This window comes from Motacilla alba, chromosome 4 (assembly GCF_015832195.1).
Source record: "Motacilla alba alba isolate MOTALB_02 chromosome 4, Motacilla_alba_V1.0_pri, whole genome shotgun sequence".
Lineage (NCBI taxonomy): Eukaryota > Metazoa > Chordata > Aves > Passeriformes > Motacillidae > Motacilla > Motacilla alba.
In genome coordinates, this window is record NC_052019.1 from 16,658,464 (window position 1) to 16,677,449 (window position 18,986).

Sequence of the window (18,986 nt, forward strand, 5' to 3'; positions counted from 1 at the left end):
ATGCCCTCTGCAGCTCTCTGCTACGTCTGATCCAGCAAAGGGAACCTCATGGACTCTGGCAAAAGCTGAAAGTCTGTAAATGATGTGAAAGACCACCTTGCACCTAGCTACAGTTTCTGCAGAGATACATTTGGTGAGCCAGCACAGGTAGACCTCTTCCCCAGTATGTTCCCTGCAGAGCAAGCAGTACCAAGTACATTGGTTTGTTCCTGCTGTTGGGAAGAAAAAACAAACAAACAAACAAACAAAAAAGGAAGAAAGAAAATAGAAGACAATTAAGGGTGGAAATAGTCTTGTGATACCTTGTAAATTTGCTGAGGACTTTTTTGCCTTTATTCTTATTTGCATTATTCTGTCAAGGGCTATAAAGCCCAGTAAACTTGCTAAACTTGCTCGTAATTAATACTTTACATACTGCTACTGATCTATGCCCTAGAGTGGAATAAAACTGGTAAAAAATTTCCTATCAAAGAACACATTTTCTCTGACAAGTGAACTATAAAATACATTTTCATTTAACAAACTCCTCTATTTTGCCATCTTTGATAACTGAACTGAAGGAAAACTATGATTTTTCCCTTGTTTTTGTTCCTCTGAATGGAGGCTACAGAATGCAGAGCAGCTGCTATCTGAGAGGAAGCACAGAACGGAAGGAAAGAGAGGGAATCATTGCCACCGAGTGGGAAAACACAAAACTGCAGCCTGTGCCTCAACTACTTCTGGGTTTTTTTCTCTATTCAACTCTGATGAGAAAAACATGTCAATCAGCCCTCACAGCAGCACCCTGAAAATTAGGTGCAAGTTTTCAGCTTCACTTAATTATTTCCCTCAGCAAAATTTAAAGTATATTTATCCTCCTTAGAAATTCAGTAGGAAGGGGTTTTTTCAAATAATTATAGAAAAGTAATCTAGTGACTACAGTTAGAACTCATTCATGTCTGTCTTGCATTTAAGTAACATTATTCAATGAGAACGTTTTTTATTTTTCTTTAAATCAAATTCCAAGCTCACAAAAATCAGTAGGAAGAGAATAATGGCATTCTCTGCAGGGCGAAGAGAAAGGTCACACTACCAATCTTTTTTTTATTTGCATGGGGTGGCATGTATCATATTAGATAAAAGTACCTGCACTATAAAATAGTGGTGAACATTTCCCAATGCTTCCCAATGTTGTGATAAAGTAATTATCTTTTAATATCCAGCCAGTTTTTAAAAGGTAGATTCTGATTTATAACAAGAACCTTTTTTTTCTAGTTCTTTCATTTTTCTGTGATGTTGGGTACTACTTCATCTTCAGGATTACTATGTTCACAGATACATCCTTTCGTTCTGTTTCAACTTAAAAATTCTTCCACCGTTTAGTGAAGAACATAGTTAATAAAAATTTGTACTCTGGGAAAATTTAGAATATCATTGTTATGCCCTAAAGCAATAGAGAATAATATTTGGATATATCACCATGTGTTTGTCACTTTTGAGAGGCAGCAGAGCCTGGGTTCACGTCTGTACAAATCAGGCAAAAGAAGACTTTCCAAAACCCAGTGAGCCTTCTAGAGCCACTTTCAAAACATTTTGTTAGCTTTGAAATCTTGGACAATTGTGAAATTCAGAGAAGAATTCACAAATATATATCCAACTCCCCCTTTTCTTTCCCCAGTTGTTCGTCAACTACTTTTCTCTGAAACAGCAGCTTTTTCCTAAAGATTTTCGGTGAGTTAGTGGTGGTCAGCACCAGGTCATCTTTGGTACTTTTTTTGAATCTTCTTCTTAGCTGTTTAACTATTAAAATGCTCTGATTAAGACTCCTGAGAAAAATTAGGAATGAAGATTCCAGTGAACAGCAGGGAGGCAGGAAATCAAGTATCACAAAACTCTGAATTAGAGACTCAAAGAAGTGGAGGTTCCTAATTTAATTTTTGACTATACTTGTGGGAATGGATCTCTCTCCTGTAAAAAAGCAAAGTACTGTTACAGAAGTAGCTGTGCTTTTGCCAGCATGTGGGTGATGCAATGGAATAAATTGTCCTTCCTGAGCAATTGGCATCACTACAAAAAGCAAATTCAAACTGCCATTATTGATGGTGATATGAAAAGTTAGAAGAATTAGGAAAAACCGAAATCCTGACATGTCTCATTTTAATCCTAATTTCATTTCTTAAGTAGTACAGCTCACTGAAGGATGGGTACAATTGGCCTACTTTGACTCCTGGTAGTACTAGCTATCTACAGGAGACAGGAGCATTGGTTGTGTGTGGCCATGGGTAAAAGATGAATGCAAGTATAACTGAGTCATTGCAGAGCAGCTTTAAACACTTCAATACATAAAGAAAAGTGGAGGAATGATGAGTCAGCATCTTTACATCTATATGGACATAAATTTCTCATTCAATTTTCATGGAAAAACCTGAATTTCCTAATAATTTCAGATCAGCGGGATATCCTTGAGAGCAATCAAAAAACCTGGGGTAGAATTTAATTGCAGTTGTCTGTGCAACTACTTGATTATGCTCAGCCTTGCACCCTCATTCACAAATCACACCCAAAGCAGCATGTCTGCACACTGACAGTACTCTGTACCCTGTACTCTGGGATACCCACTAGGAAGCTCATTAGGTTTGTAAATTTGGGGGTCATACCTGTATGAATTTTTGTTACTCTGAAACATCAAAACCTGACCTGTGGGTCAGTCTGTTTCTTGGGACCTTGCCTCTGAGTTTTATGCAGGACTTTGATCTGCTAATCCTAGCACTTAATAATAGGCAATCAAATAACTTCTGGTGTATTACAGAAAAAAAGTAAGCAATCCAGTAGAATCAATGGGCTGTTATCCAGAATTGCTCAACTGAAGTGAGCTGTTTCACACCAATTTTCACTGAAGATAAAAGGGCAGATTCACAGGTCCATCAACTTGACAGGCACTGAACAAATCATCAGATGCAATGCTTCTCAATGAAAGTGCCTGGAGCACTCAATCTTTGCAGACAAACCTGCAAATTACAATTAGGTGTCTACAATCTGCTCTGTAGCTCACATTTATTGCCAAACACTGTAAAGTAACTCCTCTTTTATAGAGGACTATTTATAAAGGGGCAGAGTGGTTAAGTCAGGATAAAAGCTTTGTGGAATGATATTTGAAGATATCTAAGTAACACACTCCTAGAATTCAGTTTAAACTTGCATTTTTTGAGAGACCAGAGAGAATTTCTAAATTTTCTGGAGAAATGAAAGGAATTACCATATACATTGAGGAAACATGTTTTGTTCTTTTACTGCTCTTACTAGGTTGCAAGTTGCTGGCCCCCAGCTGTGGTTAAAATTGCACTTGGTTTATTAACTTCTAAAATAATCTCAAATGAAAATATATGTTTGTGTGTTATTACGTGAATATTTAGGACTATAGTAAGATGTAAAATGAGTCAATTTTAATTTTGTTGTTAATCTCTTTCTTGTATTTAGAAAAATATAACAAACAAATCAGCATAAACCACTTATTGTCTAGCAGAAAAGCTGCTACAAATAGAGAGGGAAACATTGACAATGCAAATTAATTAAATTATGACCAAAAAATAAAGTATCAACTCCCTTTCTTCTCTATTCAAAAGCCTGCACTTGTCAAGACATATTCTCCCCACAATTTCTCAACTGGCTCTGGTAACATGCCGAGTCTAAACCATGCCAAATGAATTAGCTTAACAAAGGTGTAAATATGTTCAGACAAAAAGATCTATCACGTGACTGGTTTATGAGATGTTCTTTCAATTAGCCATATTCCAATAAGCCTCAGTTTTAACTTCATAAGCCTTAGAATTCATTTGGCATTGGTGAATTCTCCTCCCCCTCAGTAATTACCTATTTAGCTGTGACTAATGAAAAAAAGAAGTCAAATTGCATATTGGTTTTATCAGAAGTTATAGGTAATTAATTAATCATTGGTTTTATTTAAACTGGTTATTATTATGAAAAAGTAAGTAATCAATGCTGAGTTAGCTTTCATTGTCATGTTCTATATGTTCAACTGAACACACAAATATAAAAGTTTCTTCTCATGACAAATACTCTTTGGAAATTATTCATATTTTTTTCTTTAGTTATTTTCAAGCATTTAGGAAGGTTTGTGGCAGTTAAATTAAAAAGAAACTTTAAATGCATAAAGAAGAAACTCATAATAACTGGAGCTGATGCTACACAAATGTACAGTAATAAACAGTGGGTCATTATACACTATTTTACATTACAAACTGGTATCATCATGATGAAGAAAAATGCTAAAATTTGTCATGTTTTGTTGATCCATACTGTGATCATACAGTATTTTTCCTCCTAAATTGTCCATCCACCAAGTATGTTTAAAATGTCACAGACTATTTCCCATTACAACTACCCGAATCAGTAGTATGAAAAGCATTTTATTGTAAATAAATATGTTTTATTATAAGTATTTTGACCCATCTTCCCTATGTCTGTAGTGAAGGAGAAAATCCAAGGCCAGTTATAATAATGAAGAAGCTACTTAAGGAGCAGGTTATCTGCAAATGGATGGGACAAGTGTAATAAACACCATTTTAAGATCGTACTGTAGGAATCAGAAGGGACTGAATGGGTGTTTAACTTTAGGACTTCTCTTTTCCTAACTCTTAAAATATCATGCCAGTTATAAAAAATATATATAAGGATATAGTTTCATCCTATTCTACTCCATGAATTTAGGATCGTTTTAGTCTGTATTTCTGCCATGTGGGAGGATCAGGGCCACCCAGAACACCAGGCTGCCTGCACTCAGGAGGCTGAGCCTTGCACACATCCAACACCCCAAGAACAGCAGGACCATTCACACTGCAGGACCTGACACTCTCTTATTTTGCACTTTTCAAGAAAATGATTGGATTCTGAACTAAGCCCTGCTCTTGCACAGAGCCTGGAGTGTTCCTTGTCCTTTTACAGCCCAGTTGTTTCTGTGCTGCCGCGAGCTCAGGGGGAGCTGCTGACTCCACGGAGCTGATCAGTGGGGTTTTCTCCGAGCTGCACAGCAGTTCATACCTCCTACTGACTTAGGAGTTGTACTACTGTCTTCCCTTGCTGTGGTCTGGTCTGTACTCACAAAACAGCCATTACAGATACATGGATAAAACGATACTAAAACATTGAACTAAAAATAAACCTTAATCAAAAATAGCAGATTTTTTTTTCTCATCCTGGAAATGATCATGCTGATTTGCATTTTTTTAGTGTGATTTGCAAAGTTCTCATGGTTTGCTTTACAATATTGGATTTTTTTCTGAGATCACTTATCAGTCCATAAAATTTTTAATAAAAAGACATCCATTTTTCTATTGCTCTCAGTATTGAGGAACAGTAAAATAATTCTGGTAAAGTGCTATGATGTCTCTTGAGTTTAGTTAAAAACACTTAGGAAAAAAAAATCCTCCTTTCTCCAATATTATTTATAGATATTTTCTTTCTGCATTTCCAAATAGTCTCTTGCCTCTTGCACTAATGCATTTCAATGGCAGGCAATTATGCAGCCCTAACTCTGCAGATGTCCTCACTTTTGACTCACCATTATTGGCAGATATAAAGTATTTATGTTGGATAAAACCAATTATGAATGCCTTCATTGCCCAAAATCTAATGCCAATGGCATTTTTCAAATAGTCTATGACTACTTTTTACCATTGTCAGTGCATTTTTTTTTTCCTGTGGAAAATCATGAGACTACTCTCACTTATCCACATTCAGTTCTGCAGTAGAAATGACAGAAGTGAGAAAGAATGTAATGGTGGAAAGCTTCCATCCCAACCAGTTTAAGCAAACCGAGGAAACATTTTGCTTGAAGATTTATTTTTGTGTGCACAAATGAATATACACATTTATAGAGGAAAGCAAGAAAGCACTCTCGTAGTTAAGTGAAAAAGTAGCCTTTTACCCAAAAGCTCATTTACCACAGTCAGATGTGCTGCTGTGTTTCCAGTGGAACTTTCAGTATTGTAGGAGTGGATTGTATACTTGGGAAGGTATTTAAAAAGTGGATAAAACCGAGTGGCTGTGTCACCTGAAAATTCACCGTTCTTATTTTAATCACAGCATACAAAGTAGGCTGAAAAAAAATTTTAAAAATTTAAAAATTAAAAAAAGAAATTAAATTAAAAAATCGATTTTTCAATCTCCTTGTCTCTCCGTCTGCAGCAAGCACGGAGGCAGTTTGAGCTGCCGGCGGCCCGTAGTTCCCCTGGCAACCGGCAGGAAGCGTCGGCGGCTCCGGGGCCCGCGGGGAGCGGGGACGGCGCTGTCCGGACCCCGGCCTGCCCGGAGTGCCCGGAGCCCGGCGCTGCCCGGATCCCGGCGCTGTCCGGCGTGCCCGGGGCCCGGCGTGCCCGGGGCCCGGCGCTGCCCGGAGCCCGGCGCTGCCCGGAGTGCCCGGAGCCCGGCGCTGCCCGGATCCCGGCGCTGTCCGGCGTGCCCGGGGCCCGGCGCTGCCCGGAGCCCGGCGCTGCCCGGAGTGCCCGGAGTGCCCGGAGCCCGGCGCTGTCCGGAGCCCGGCGCTGCCCGGCGTGCCTGGAGTGCCCGGAGTGGCCGGAGCCCGGCGTGCCCAGGCAGCGGGAGCCGGGGCCGGGACAGGGCCCAGGGCAGCGGGCGGCCCCCTCGTGCTCCCGCGGGGTCCCTGGTGTCCCACGGCGCTGCAGAGAGCCGGGCCGGGCCGGGGGCTCTGTGGGAACTCGCCGGAGCTTCTCTGCCCGAGCCTCCCGGCGGTGACGGCGCTCGACGCCCCTCATGTGTTTCTGCCCCTGCACTCCGGGAGAGCTGGCACTCAGCAGGGTAAGGGAGCAAGCTCGCCTTTCAGATCCTGCTGACCTCCATTCCGCCTGCCTTAAGTGACTTCTAGATCCCGAACTCAGGGCTGCGCTTTTCCTCCTTTGAAAGATGTCTCTTAAAAGTGCTTCTCCTATTTCTGTTTAAAGTGTCGCTCCTTTATTTGAAATCTGTCATCTGCCAGTAGATGGGTCACTTCTGTATCAAACCTCCCTTGTTTGATTCACGGCTGTGCTTCACCTGTCAGATCTCTCTACAAAACCGTGTGACCCTTCCAGCTCCGCACTGCGTGAGAGCATTCATCTCTGAAGAGTGAGACCTCCTCGTGGAAAGTACTTTTTCTGGTCAGTGCTATCTAATGTACCTTAGCATGTATTTTCATTACTTGGAAAATAGAAAAAAAAATTTAAAACATCTCAATTACTTCTAAACACTTTCCTAAGAAAAATATTTATACAAGTATTAGCAAGCCGACTGTATTATTTGTACATTTCAAAGTCTGATACAGGAAGCACTGCTTTGTGATTCATGCTGCTACTGTCAAGAACTTATCTGGTGCTTTTATAGTATGAAACGATTTTGATTCTTAATTTTCTGACAGTTAAAAATCTGTCTTCTAATGCTAATGTGAATAGAACTTTATGATAGTAAATGGACATACAAAATCACAACAAGTAATATTTCTATATTAATGTTTTCCATTTGACTTCCATTTTACAGCAAGAATAGTTCCCATAACTGTCATGTAAGTTCCTGTGAGTTCTGAAGAGATTTAATTGACTAATTGTGGTGTATTATTTCTTTCAAAAAGACTTTCAGTGGAGGCAGGCCACATTCTGGAAATGGTGGGAAAGAGAAAACAAAATGTACAGTAGGTGAAGTGATTTGAAGTACTAGATCTGATTAAATCATCAGTAAAGAAGTATTGATTTAAAGTTTCAGTTTTAGTTTTGCTTTGTATTTTAGCTGATTTGCTAATCATTATTATGTGTTGTTTCACAGCATTCAGTAAAACTTGGACACTTCATTTAATTCTTTTCACAAGTCATAGAGACAGCATATCTACACATGTGCTGGGACCTTATCACTTACCAGAAACAGAAGCAATCCTAAAGATTTCATAACGTAGATGATGACAAAGGTACCTGACTGGAAATCCTGCTCAGAGGGAAGAATTAGAATATCCAAGCTAAACAAGGAGTGCATGTGCAAGAGTATGGCAGAGATTAGGGCAGGTGGCTGACAGAGCTGAGGGTGAGAGAGTAGCATGGCAGTTCTGTCTCTCATTCATCCTGATCTCAGTATTGGCACTTAATAACATTTTTAACTAAAACAGGTGTCACCAAGAGTGATGGCTGGACAGCAAGCACACTGCTCATCCCTGAGGCAATGTTTGTTTCTGTGTGGGCTTCCTATTATTTTACTACACCATCTCTATTATACTACACCATCTCTATATGGTGTAATTGCTTTTTCACAATAGGAATCTAATGTCTTGTTTACTAATTTTTTTTCCATGCAGAATACACCACAGCAAAAATTACTGAACATTATAATATTCAAAACCAGGGTTTTCACTATTTATATTTTTATTAATATTTGAAATCTTGTAATCTCCCAGGAATCATTTATATTATTCATCATAATATCAGACTTGGTATGATAAATAAGTAAAGAACTATTATTTTTATTAGGGACACGTCAACCCAATTACGTACATTTGTAGTGATATATTGACTTACAGAAGATGTGTACTTAAATCAGTATAAAATGATGTAGACAAAGTTATTTTTGCAGTCTTTAAAAAAAAAGTGCTTTCATTCTTTCATTCTTCTTAGTGGAATTGGAATTCATTTTCTGTGTTCTTTTTTTTTTTTTTTTACATTTCTGTTCTCATCTCTTATTGATTGTGGTTTGGGTTTTGTGTCTTGAATGTACTTGCTTCATTCCTTCATCCTGGGCCTTCCACAATTGTTGCCTTCTTCTGATGTAACTGTGCCCATTTGACTCTGGGCTCTTCTGCTGAGGCCTGTGCTGCTGCTCATATTTTTGTAGGCTACTCTAAAAGTAGACTGTACCTAATTCACTTTTGCTGCAGGTCTCAAAGAACACAAGTAAAGAAGAGCAGGTTAGGAAATGTGTGCATTTGAAATATGGAGTGACAGGACTATGACAATTGTCCCATGCACTGTGTCCAATATATAAGAACGACCATCTGTTTCCTAGTGCACTTATTCAGATTTACTTGGTTGGTTGATCATGTCAGTCTTTGGGCCTGGGGATTCTAACCCTTCGTATTCTGTCTTATAGGAATGGAAATTATTTAATGTCTTTAATTTTTTTTTTTGTAGGAAGCAATGTTCTAAGAATGTCATCAGGCATCCAAATAAAAACAAAGTCTGCAGCCCAGAAAAGCAAGACATGTTCTCCAGAATCACAGCCGAAGCCTAGTGCCAAGCTGAATCCTAAAACTATTGATCCAGTATGTGTAGGTGGTGGTGGTTTTGTTTGGTTCAAATCCATCTGTGGTTTGAAGAGTGCTCCTTACTTTATGAAATGACATGCAGGACATGCTTCTTCTGGTCCTATTTTTTAAACTTTTATTAAACTTTTATTAAACTTTTTATTAATCATGCATACCTTATCTTCTTAGCTCAAATGCCTGAAGGCATTGTTTATTACATTTCTATAAAAGTGTATTTTGGTACAGTTGTGGCTTGGATGGTAACTGTTATTTTTTATGTACTATTGCCCTAAAAAGAGATTTAGAGCTAAGCATTAAAAAGAGTTGTTTTTTTCTTACTTCTAAGCTTTGGCACCTGCTGCTTTAGAGAAACTTATTTCAGTTATGCAATGAAACCAAGAATCAGGTGGCACACATTGAAGGTATTCAAGGTCTCATAAAATCTGGCAAATTAATTGCTGGTGAGCATTATTTGAAACTCACAGTTAGTGTGACTGTGTAATCCTTCAGGAAAAACTTGTGTTCTTGGGAGAGTAGTAATGAAAGGAGTTGTTTATTTCCTGGAAGACCCCGTGCCTGGAGAACTAGCATTGAATGCATGGATTATAGTTCACCACTGGGCCATAGAATTTGGCAATTAGTAGTGTCACAGGCTTTTCGGAAAGTGAATGAAATGCAGAGGTACTCTACTGATAAACAGAAGCTGAATACTTTAATGTGGGCATCTTTTTTACTTGAAATCTCTTTGCAAGTAGCTCAATGACCAAAATTAAGCCATGAACAAAATTCTGCTAATCTTAATGTAGGTTTAAACACTCAAAAGATAACAATTGAGATTTCATGGTATTTCCTTCTGAATGCTTTGTGATAAGGTGTATTATTTGGGAAGCAGCATTAAGGATCATGCTAATAAATAATATAATAGTTCATATGCATAAGAAACATATATATTATAAAAAACAAATTTGTGCAGTTTTTCCTTGCATGAAGGTCCTATTTTCCTTCTCCAGTGTGTCCTTCCTAGATTCTCACCCAGTATGAACTTCCCTGTGCATTTGCAGTGCCCTCCCACCATCTTGCCCAATATTTGGGGTTTCTCCCACATCTTGCCATCATATACTTTTGTTTATACTCAGATCAAGATGGAATTGCAGTAAAACTGCCTTCTGCATGTTACCAATATAACAACAAGAGCTTCAGGGAAGTGGGAGCTCCTTGCTCTGCTTAGGAAAGAACCTGTAAGACTTTAATATTACTATTTGCAAGAAAAAAATAGAAAAATAAAGTGATTCCATCAGGAGACCACTGATTGTACATTTTTATTCATTTTAACAACTCCCCAGACCGATGAGTCTTAAAAGCAGTTTTCAGATAAGTGTATCACTTACATGTTTTCCACTTCATAGCTGCAGTTCTTTTTTTTTGATTTGTTTTGTAATCATATGATTAAGTTAATTTTTTGGTAAACTTCAGTTTTAACACATTCATAATAGCTATAAAACATTACTGTTATAAATAAATAATGCTTTTTTTTTTCTGTCCTTGCAGTTTCGTGCTTATTCTCAACCACCATCTGCATTTGCTGCTACATATGCTAGAGGTGGCATTCCGTGCAGGTATGTTTGGTTTGGTTTTTATTTTTACTAAATATATTATGAAATACATCTCTTCATGTTTCCTCTTTTAGTTAGGTTGTTTAATTCCATTCAATTCTGGAGAAATTTCCAATACTTAACTCTTTTCAGAGCAGAAAGCAACTTTCCATGCCTTTGAAATTGTCTTCTTTTGGTTCTTTTTTTGTGCTGTATTAATATCAAAGCCACATTTTTAAAGAATAGTTAAGTATGTGCACATTTGGTTTCCTAAGCATCTTTCACAAAATATTTTTTCAGGTAATTGTATTTACTTATCCCTTCTAACAAAGATAATAAAATTAGTGCTGTTTTAATAGGTAGACCTTTCACAGCCTTAGTAGTATGATGTGTTATTGAATTTCCTATTCTGCAGTTTTCAGGCATATCAAATATTAACAGAACTACTTGCCAGTAAGTTTAGGGTATTTTAAGTTACTTAGTTATATACTTGCCTAGACAATAAACATTCTGGTGCTTTGTCACATGGATGCAGAATTTACAAAAATTTAAGCCATCATTAATAAGAAGTATATGTATATAATTGTATCAAATAATCATTAATACATAGTATTAATACATTTATTTGCATCTTAGGAGTAAATAGTAAATTCCAGTATGATTTTCCTTAAGTTTCAACTGCTTTACCTTACCCATTGCTATTTGAGGAAAAAGATTCCTTGATATACTTATCAAAATAAGTAACTTTGGAAAATGAGTATCTTCTGTGCTGGCATGAGAGGCTTCTATAATTTTTATAACTTCTATTTGCTGATTTCTTTGTGATTAGGAGCAGAATTTTGAAAACTGCCATATTATGGGATTTTAGTATAATTGCACTGTTAACCATTATACATACACACAGGTTGGACTCCATGATCCCAGAGATCTTTGCCAACTTAGTTGGTTCTGTGATCCTCTAATTTCACTAAGGAGAGCATAATGTATTGAGATGGTGTATGTAGTGTAGGAATACAACAAACCAATTGGTGATACATTTAAAGCAAATAGTGTTAGCAATAAATAATGTGTTATATATGTTATTTTGTTAAAACTTCATTCCTCATATAGGTTAGTGCATGGATCAGTAAAGCACAAACTGCAGTGGGAATGCCCTCCTGAAACTGTTCCTTTTGATCCTCTTCTTTTAACATTGGCAGAGGTAAACTCAATTTCTTGCAACATTAAGCACACAACCATTTCCTATTTGCAAATGTCATTTTTTAACAATCAAAGTTAGCTAGTTTAGGCTCAGCTTCTAGAGAAATATAAAAAAAAAAACTCCACTTGTGAGGATGTTGAATGAATGAAAATGGTCAAGAACATTGCTATTTGTAGTTCTTTAGTTAGAGCTTTCTGGGAGAGCCAGGTAGAGCTGTGTAATCTTCAAGATACTGGTCCAATGCAAGACCGCATCTCAGATGCCCATCTCTTGAATGAAATTAGTGGTTTTGCAGATTCTTTTGTAAACTAAATTGTTTTGCTTATTTTTGTGTATAACACCTACCTTTTGAAGTAAGAATGCTCTCCTCAATAGATTGAATTGGTACAGTGGAAATAGGATCCTGTAAGTAAGTGGGAGTACTATACAGTATGTTGAGGCTTCTGTTTTCTCAGAACCTTCTGTGACATTTATTACCAAATATGTTCCAGGTGTCTAAATAAATGCTGAATCCAATGTTGCAGGTAGAATAAAGTGTAAATACTGAGATGGCTTACATTATTTTTTTTCTTTTTTCCCCTGTTGTTTTCTTTTTATTTTCTTTATTTTTTCCCCTTTGTTTCTTTTTTTTCTTTTTTTTTTTAAATTCTAAACACAACTGTGAATTCCTAAAAAACTTCTTTTATGTTAAGAAAAAAGGCTTCAGACGCATGGCTTTAAATCTTTGAGTTTTGCCAGTCAGACCTTCTCTAGATGTGCATCTTTGTGCTATCTACAAATTTTTAGTGTTGCATAGAGAGGTATGTGGTGTGGGGTGTCTTTCCTTCCATAGCTCACCTTCTGTTCTTTTTTGCTTTCAGGGTACAAAACCCCTATACAGATATAGCCTGTTCTAGTTTGTGTTCTCATTGAAAAAATACTTTGGGTTGTTAGATTAAAGGTAGTGAGGTACAAATATTGATTGAATTGGCAGTATTCATAATGTAAATTTTAATATTTAATATTCTAAAAGAAAAATGAATGAGAATATTCTGTGAGCAGAGTTGTACCCAGTGGCTCCACATGGTGGAGTTAGTGTACTTTTTGTTTTGAACTGATCTGACAAAATCTAAACATGGTCTTGCTGCTGTATGGAACTTTTAAAACATGTTTTTGTTTAAAAGAAGGCTCACTATTAAGAAAACCATGTTTTACATTTGCAACAGGGACTAAGAGAGACAAAACATCCCTACACTTTTGTTTCCAAGGAGGGTTTTAAAGAATTACTTCTGGTTGAAGGTGCTGCTGAAAAAGTTATTCCCTTGTTGCCTCGTCTAGTTCCAGTCTTAAAGGCTGCATTGGTATGTCTTACTCATTATGCAGAGATTTTAATGGGTTTGATTTTTTTTTTCCTGCTGCTGGTGGGAACTACGTGGGTAATATTAATGTAATAAATCTATCGCATGGGCTTTTGGTTTGGGGGGTAGGAATGATTTCTCTTTCTGTTGTTAACTCTGCCTTGATTTATTAGCTAAATATGTCTGTAAATATAAATTAAGATGAGCAACTCCTTGTATAACTATGTGACAGCATCTATAGGAAAATTTTATGAAACTGTTCTCTTAAAGGTTTTAATATAAGCAGAAATAAATTATGTATTTGTGGGCTTTTTTATATATCCACTCAATAATGCACAAAAAATAAAAATTAGGTGAAGTAAAATGGATATGCAGGAATAAATACTCATCTATTACATGTAACAATTCCAAACATGCTACAAAGGTAAAATAGAATCACAAAGTAAGAGACCCACAAGGATCATTGGGTCCAATTCCCAGCCCTGCACAGCACCATCTCCAGAATATGTCAATGAGGAAAAAGGAAGAATACATTTATAGTGTTTGAGGTCATATTCTTAATTTTAAAAAATGTTTTTAACTCTTCTACACCATCAGAAAATAAAGTGAGATATTGGCTTTGAAGGTTATTTCTTTTGGATCTCTTTCATGTCTTTGAGAGCCCTTTTCTGGTACAGTGAGTAGCTGTCCCTTAATCTAGCTGTGTTTCAGTTCTGATTTAACAGAGATGTCTTGAAGTTTGAAAATTAATTATGATCTCAAATCAGAGATGTAACAGAAGTTCATAATTGTGTGTTATCACTATCTTTGGATAAGCTTAAAGGCAAAATTAGAAAAATTATTCTTGTCTCTTCCTCCAATTAACATTACTTTTCTGATTTTTATTGTTGCACTATTTTGGTATTATGTCTTGTTAAATCTTCTACTAGACAAGCAGTCCATGATTTCTAGTTAAAAAGAAAATGTTCAGGGCCTGGATGCTGGAGAGGAAAAATAGTTGTTTAAATAAACTTATAATTTAGTATGAGATCAAAATAAGTTGTTATGAGTTTATTTCTCTGCTAAAGGAAAAGCAGCATAACTAAACCATTAGAGAAGTCAGGTACAGAAGAACCTTCCCATGGGAGAAAAAAAGATGACAAAGAACCATAGAAGTAGATAAGATCCTGATAACTGCTGGCAGATGTAGTTGGCAAGGGACTAAAATAATTGAGGCAAAAAGTCATTGACTCCTCTGTTTGTCCAACAAAGAAAGTTATTATTATGAATTACATAGAAATTACCCAGAATTCATAACATTTTTAACTAAAATGGTGTCTCTCAATTTCAGCGTATTAGCATTTGAAAGGTTATTTCTAATATGCTGTGAAATACTGAAATTTTCATTGTAGCAAGCTTTTCTGCATGCCACATTTCTTATTTCAGCAATAGTAAATTATTAGTTTTGTTGTCTCAGAAGAAATGCAAGAGTTTTGTGGAAATTTCATGGATGCTTTGTTTTCCACTTTAAAAATATGCCTTGCCTTTAAATTTGGCATCTAGAGACTAATATTCAGTCATATTGTACTTCTGTTTCTAAACTTGTATCATTATAGCAATTAGCAATTGCTATAATGAGTTTCAGTGTTTAAAACTCCTCCATACAATCATAATGCAGAGATTGCAGTTTAGAAAAACTTACTTTGTCTGAATCTTACTCACAAGATTTCCTTTCTTTCTTCCCCTTCTAAAGGCCCATGCAGATGATGAAGTATTTGGAAGGGGATTGGATGCTTTAGTGCAATTGAGTGCTGTTGTTGGCCCATCTCTTAATGACCATCTTAAACTTCTACTCACAAATGTAAGTTTTAAATGCTGTAATAAAAAATCATTTGTATTTTCATGGCATTCTTATTGAGATGTTACTGTACTATCTGCACAGATACAGTGGAGGATACAGCAGTTCCATGAAAAGCATTATTTCATACAGTCCCCAGTGTGAGTCCTTGTTCTTTTATAATATGGTGACTTACAAAGTTCTAGCAAGGTCCAAAAACTGTTGTTAATGTAAACTGGAGAGTAATGGAAGTCTTCTCTCTACAATTTATGAAAACATGCAGATGCTTTGTTTTGGAGCAAAATTTATTGCAAAATGAGTTTTTAATTTTAAGTCTGAATATCTTAGCAAAACCATGAATGTTTCAATACATTAACAGAAGCAAATATTCCCATTCCTTTCAGATGGGAATTCTGCACAAGGAAGTTATCATTAAATAACTTTGAGTGGGATTATGAGAAGTATTTTTATTTCAAGTTATTCTGAGGACATCCTTCCTCTGTCAAACAAGCTTTTCATGGTGCCTTTTAACCTGCTTGCAAAGTATACTTTTACAGCAAAATAAAAGGACCTTTTTTGACAATCAATACAGAAGAGAGAAATTGCAGCAGGTTTTTTTTAAGAATTCTACTACAATAAATCTCTTCCAATGCACATGGAAAAAAAGTTAACTTTTCCTGTGGACAACTCTTTAAGAATTACTTTTTTTTAAGGTGGATTTTTTTTCAAATTTGTTTGGTAAAAGGAAAAGAAATATTTTTGTGGGTTAACAGGTCAGTTTCGTTTGAATTTAAGTTTCTCTTTAGTTAACTTTTTATTCCATTTGCTTTTATTGATTTCCATACTTTGACATCAGTTACAAGTTATGAAGTTATGTTTCTTTGTGGCTTCAATTTTGCAAAGGTAAGATGGAATAAAGTAACAAATATTGCCTCTTTGCATATATTGTACTATATTGTGCAACAAACCTTTTTGTTTTACTTTTCCAATAGCTTTTAAAGAGATTAATGGACAAGAAATATAGAGAAGAAGTTACTGTTGCTTTACAAAAGTTGGAGCACTGTGGTGGAAAGGTGACTTGATCAGATGTTTATTCACTAATCTACACTTTTGAATACAATTGTGTCAGAAAAGCTTTCATCTCTGGTTTTGTTGCCATGTTCTTGCTTCAGTATGACGGGGATACATACTTGGTGTTCCATTTTCTGGGACTAAATGTGTTTCTCAACAAGATTTTTACTCTTGCAAAAAGTTACTTTTTGCTGTTATTGATGATGCCTGCCTGTTCCCACTAATAGTTTATTGTTTATGCTATTTCTTGAGGGAGTGTGACACTCACATTCCAGCCCACCCTGGTTAACCCAGAGTTTGGATCTGCAATGGCTATAAATCAAAAAGATGCTTTAAGTAATAGATTGCAGAGGTTTCTTCTGTTGAACATTATTTTGACAAATGTGCTGTACATTGTGCACAAAGGAGAAAAGGAGAAAAAAATGAGGACTACTGACGTAGATGTTCTTCTAGAAGAGAAAATATTTGCTTTCTTGACTCTATGAACAGTTGTATGTGTTATATTAAATGGTAATTCATAAAGAGTAGGAATAACTTGAGGAGCAGGGACCATACAGGCAGGCCTAGCAGTACTGAGCTTGTGTGCCTTAGCCTGTAGGTGCCCAAATAATCAGTAGTTGCCTCTTCATTTTTGTGTGTGTGCTCATGTTCATTTAAGAGCAGTAGCAGTGTTTGTATTACAGACTTGAAAAACATCATGAAAAATGAAGGAGGATGAGAGTGCTTTATTTGTATAAAGTGAGACAAGAAAAGGAAAATTATGGCTTGTCTTAATGTTCTGAAAATTTAGATCTAGATAATATAATTAATCCAGTGAGTTATTAACCTCTAATTCTTCTGTCAATCCCCTGATTTCTTGTAGTCTTACCTGTTTTGTGAGTAGGTCTTTCTGTATATCTTTTAAAAATACCATAATAAGATAAAGTAAAAAAACCTGGAAATAAACTAAGTTGTGGTTACAATCAATATAATGTAATCCAACCAATTAATTTATCAAATTTATTTTCTAAATTAGTTATAAAGTATATGATTCTTACTTTTGTTGGAAATCCCTTCCAGAACATCATTCCTCTACATAAAAGTCCTTATTATTTCATATATATATTTGTGCACCCCTTTAAGGTGTGAGTTTACATGTCCCTTATTTTGGATGTTTACTCCCCATCATTAGTTATCACAATGGTGCATTTTCTCAGTTCATTATTTTCAGCCCTTTTGACAGTAAATTTCTCAGCAAATACTAACTTTTAATGTTTTTACTCTTTCTACTCTTTCTACTCTTTCTACTCTTTCTACAGTTTGATAATAGCAAAGATAACTAAGTAAAAGTTGTGAATTATGCAATTTATAAAGACTGTATGAGCACTGTCATATGTTGTAATAGTGCCCCTTATTTTGTTTAAATTTGCTTTGTTCTCTTCAACAGGCAACTGTGGCGATCATCAAATCTAAAATTCCAACCTATTGTTCTATCTACTCTTGAGCAAGGAAACTGTAGTGATATATACTGTAAGGTGAAGTCTGGAAAGAAGCTGTCTGTAAATATCACTGACGTTTATTTGGGGTGTGATATATTCTCTTAAAATAATAATTATTCCTCAGTATGATGGAGAGCAGGAGTTTGTGAATATGTAATTATGGAAGACTTCTCTTTGTATATTTGTATATGCATTTGGCTTACAATGACACTGATTAATGTGCTTTTATTTTAACAGGAGAATAAATATTGATTCTTATTTAGTTTTTAATTACAAGTTCATTTATTATATCTGCAGTGCTTAATATGTTTTGTATATTTGTGTGATGCAAAATAATTTTGTTGTAATTCCTTAAATAAAATCTAACTTGGTGCTAAATCACATATGTATAGCTGCTTTTGAAATACATAACTTCTTTTGTGACAGCACAGATGGACAGATTTAGGTTCATCGGGACGAGGTTAGACATAGAACTGTGAGCCCTCTCAGACTTCTTCAGAGTCAGCTTTTAAAGGCATGAAGCTGAACCCAGTAAACAGGAAGCATGTGGTCCAAAGCTGAACTTGCTCTGTGGATTCTCAGCATGTTGTTTTGAGAGCCTGGAGAGGCTCTGGAGAATACAGTGTAGAGGCATCAGGTTGCTTCACAGAGCCACAGCTGAGGTTTTGCTCAGCTAATTAGTAACTGTTAATTTTGAGCCTACTGAATGGGAGCTGGATGGAGGAGGCAACTTTGGAGTAGTTACACTGTGCTCCCTTCGCATTGAGTTCAGTAGCATTACAGATATGCTTGGGATTTGCTTGTGAATTCAGGTCCAGACAAGTTAATAAACTTCTGAACATGGAAGCTACGAAAAATATAAGTTAAAGACAAAAAGAAGATTGCACAATCCAGCTTACCTGGCTGTCAAGCTTTGGAGGGTACAGCATTTGTCCATTAATGTATTTGAATGCAAAATAATTCCCAATTGATTCTTGTAATAAATACTGTTCAGGGACATGTAGTATTTGTGTACACTGTCAGGGAGAGTTAACTGAAGTAACAAAATTTGCACAGAATGTTTTCCCCTAAGGAATATTCAATTCTGGCATTTAAAGTTGTTGGAAAGGATGTTTTTTGTCATAAGAAGATGCTGGTGCATAGAGTATTAATGAAAGTCTGTCATGTGAAAGCAATTTCAGAATTTTCTTTTAAATTACCACAGCCTGACTAAAATTCAC

At 36.2% G+C, this 18,986-nt stretch overlaps 1 protein-coding gene across 5 annotated transcripts; it reads left to right on the forward strand.

Moving 5' to 3' along the window:
* Positions 1-6,227: 6,227 nt before the first annotated feature.
* Positions 6,228-18,972, forward strand: PACRGL (parkin coregulated like). Of its 5 annotated transcripts, none has more exons than XM_038134768.1 (10): positions 6,678-6,813; positions 6,957-7,151; positions 7,810-7,948; positions 9,159-9,295; positions 10,820-10,887; positions 11,974-12,064; positions 13,270-13,404; positions 15,134-15,241; positions 16,210-16,290; positions 17,715-18,972. In XM_038134768.1, exons 4-10 carry the CDS (start codon positions 9,176-9,178, stop codon positions 17,769-17,771), a joined length of 660 nt encoding a protein of 219 aa, XP_037990696.1. In that variant the 5' UTR covers positions 6,678-6,813; positions 6,957-7,151; positions 7,810-7,948; positions 9,159-9,175; the 3' UTR covers positions 17,772-18,972. The 5 variants fall into 5 exon arrangements, with proteins under 5 accessions (XP_037990698.1, XP_037990696.1, XP_037990697.1 ...); XM_038134769.1 differs by having other exon boundaries at positions 7,055-7,151; XM_038134767.1 differs by lacking the exon at positions 7,810-7,948.
* Positions 18,973-18,986: the final 14 nt, after the last annotated feature.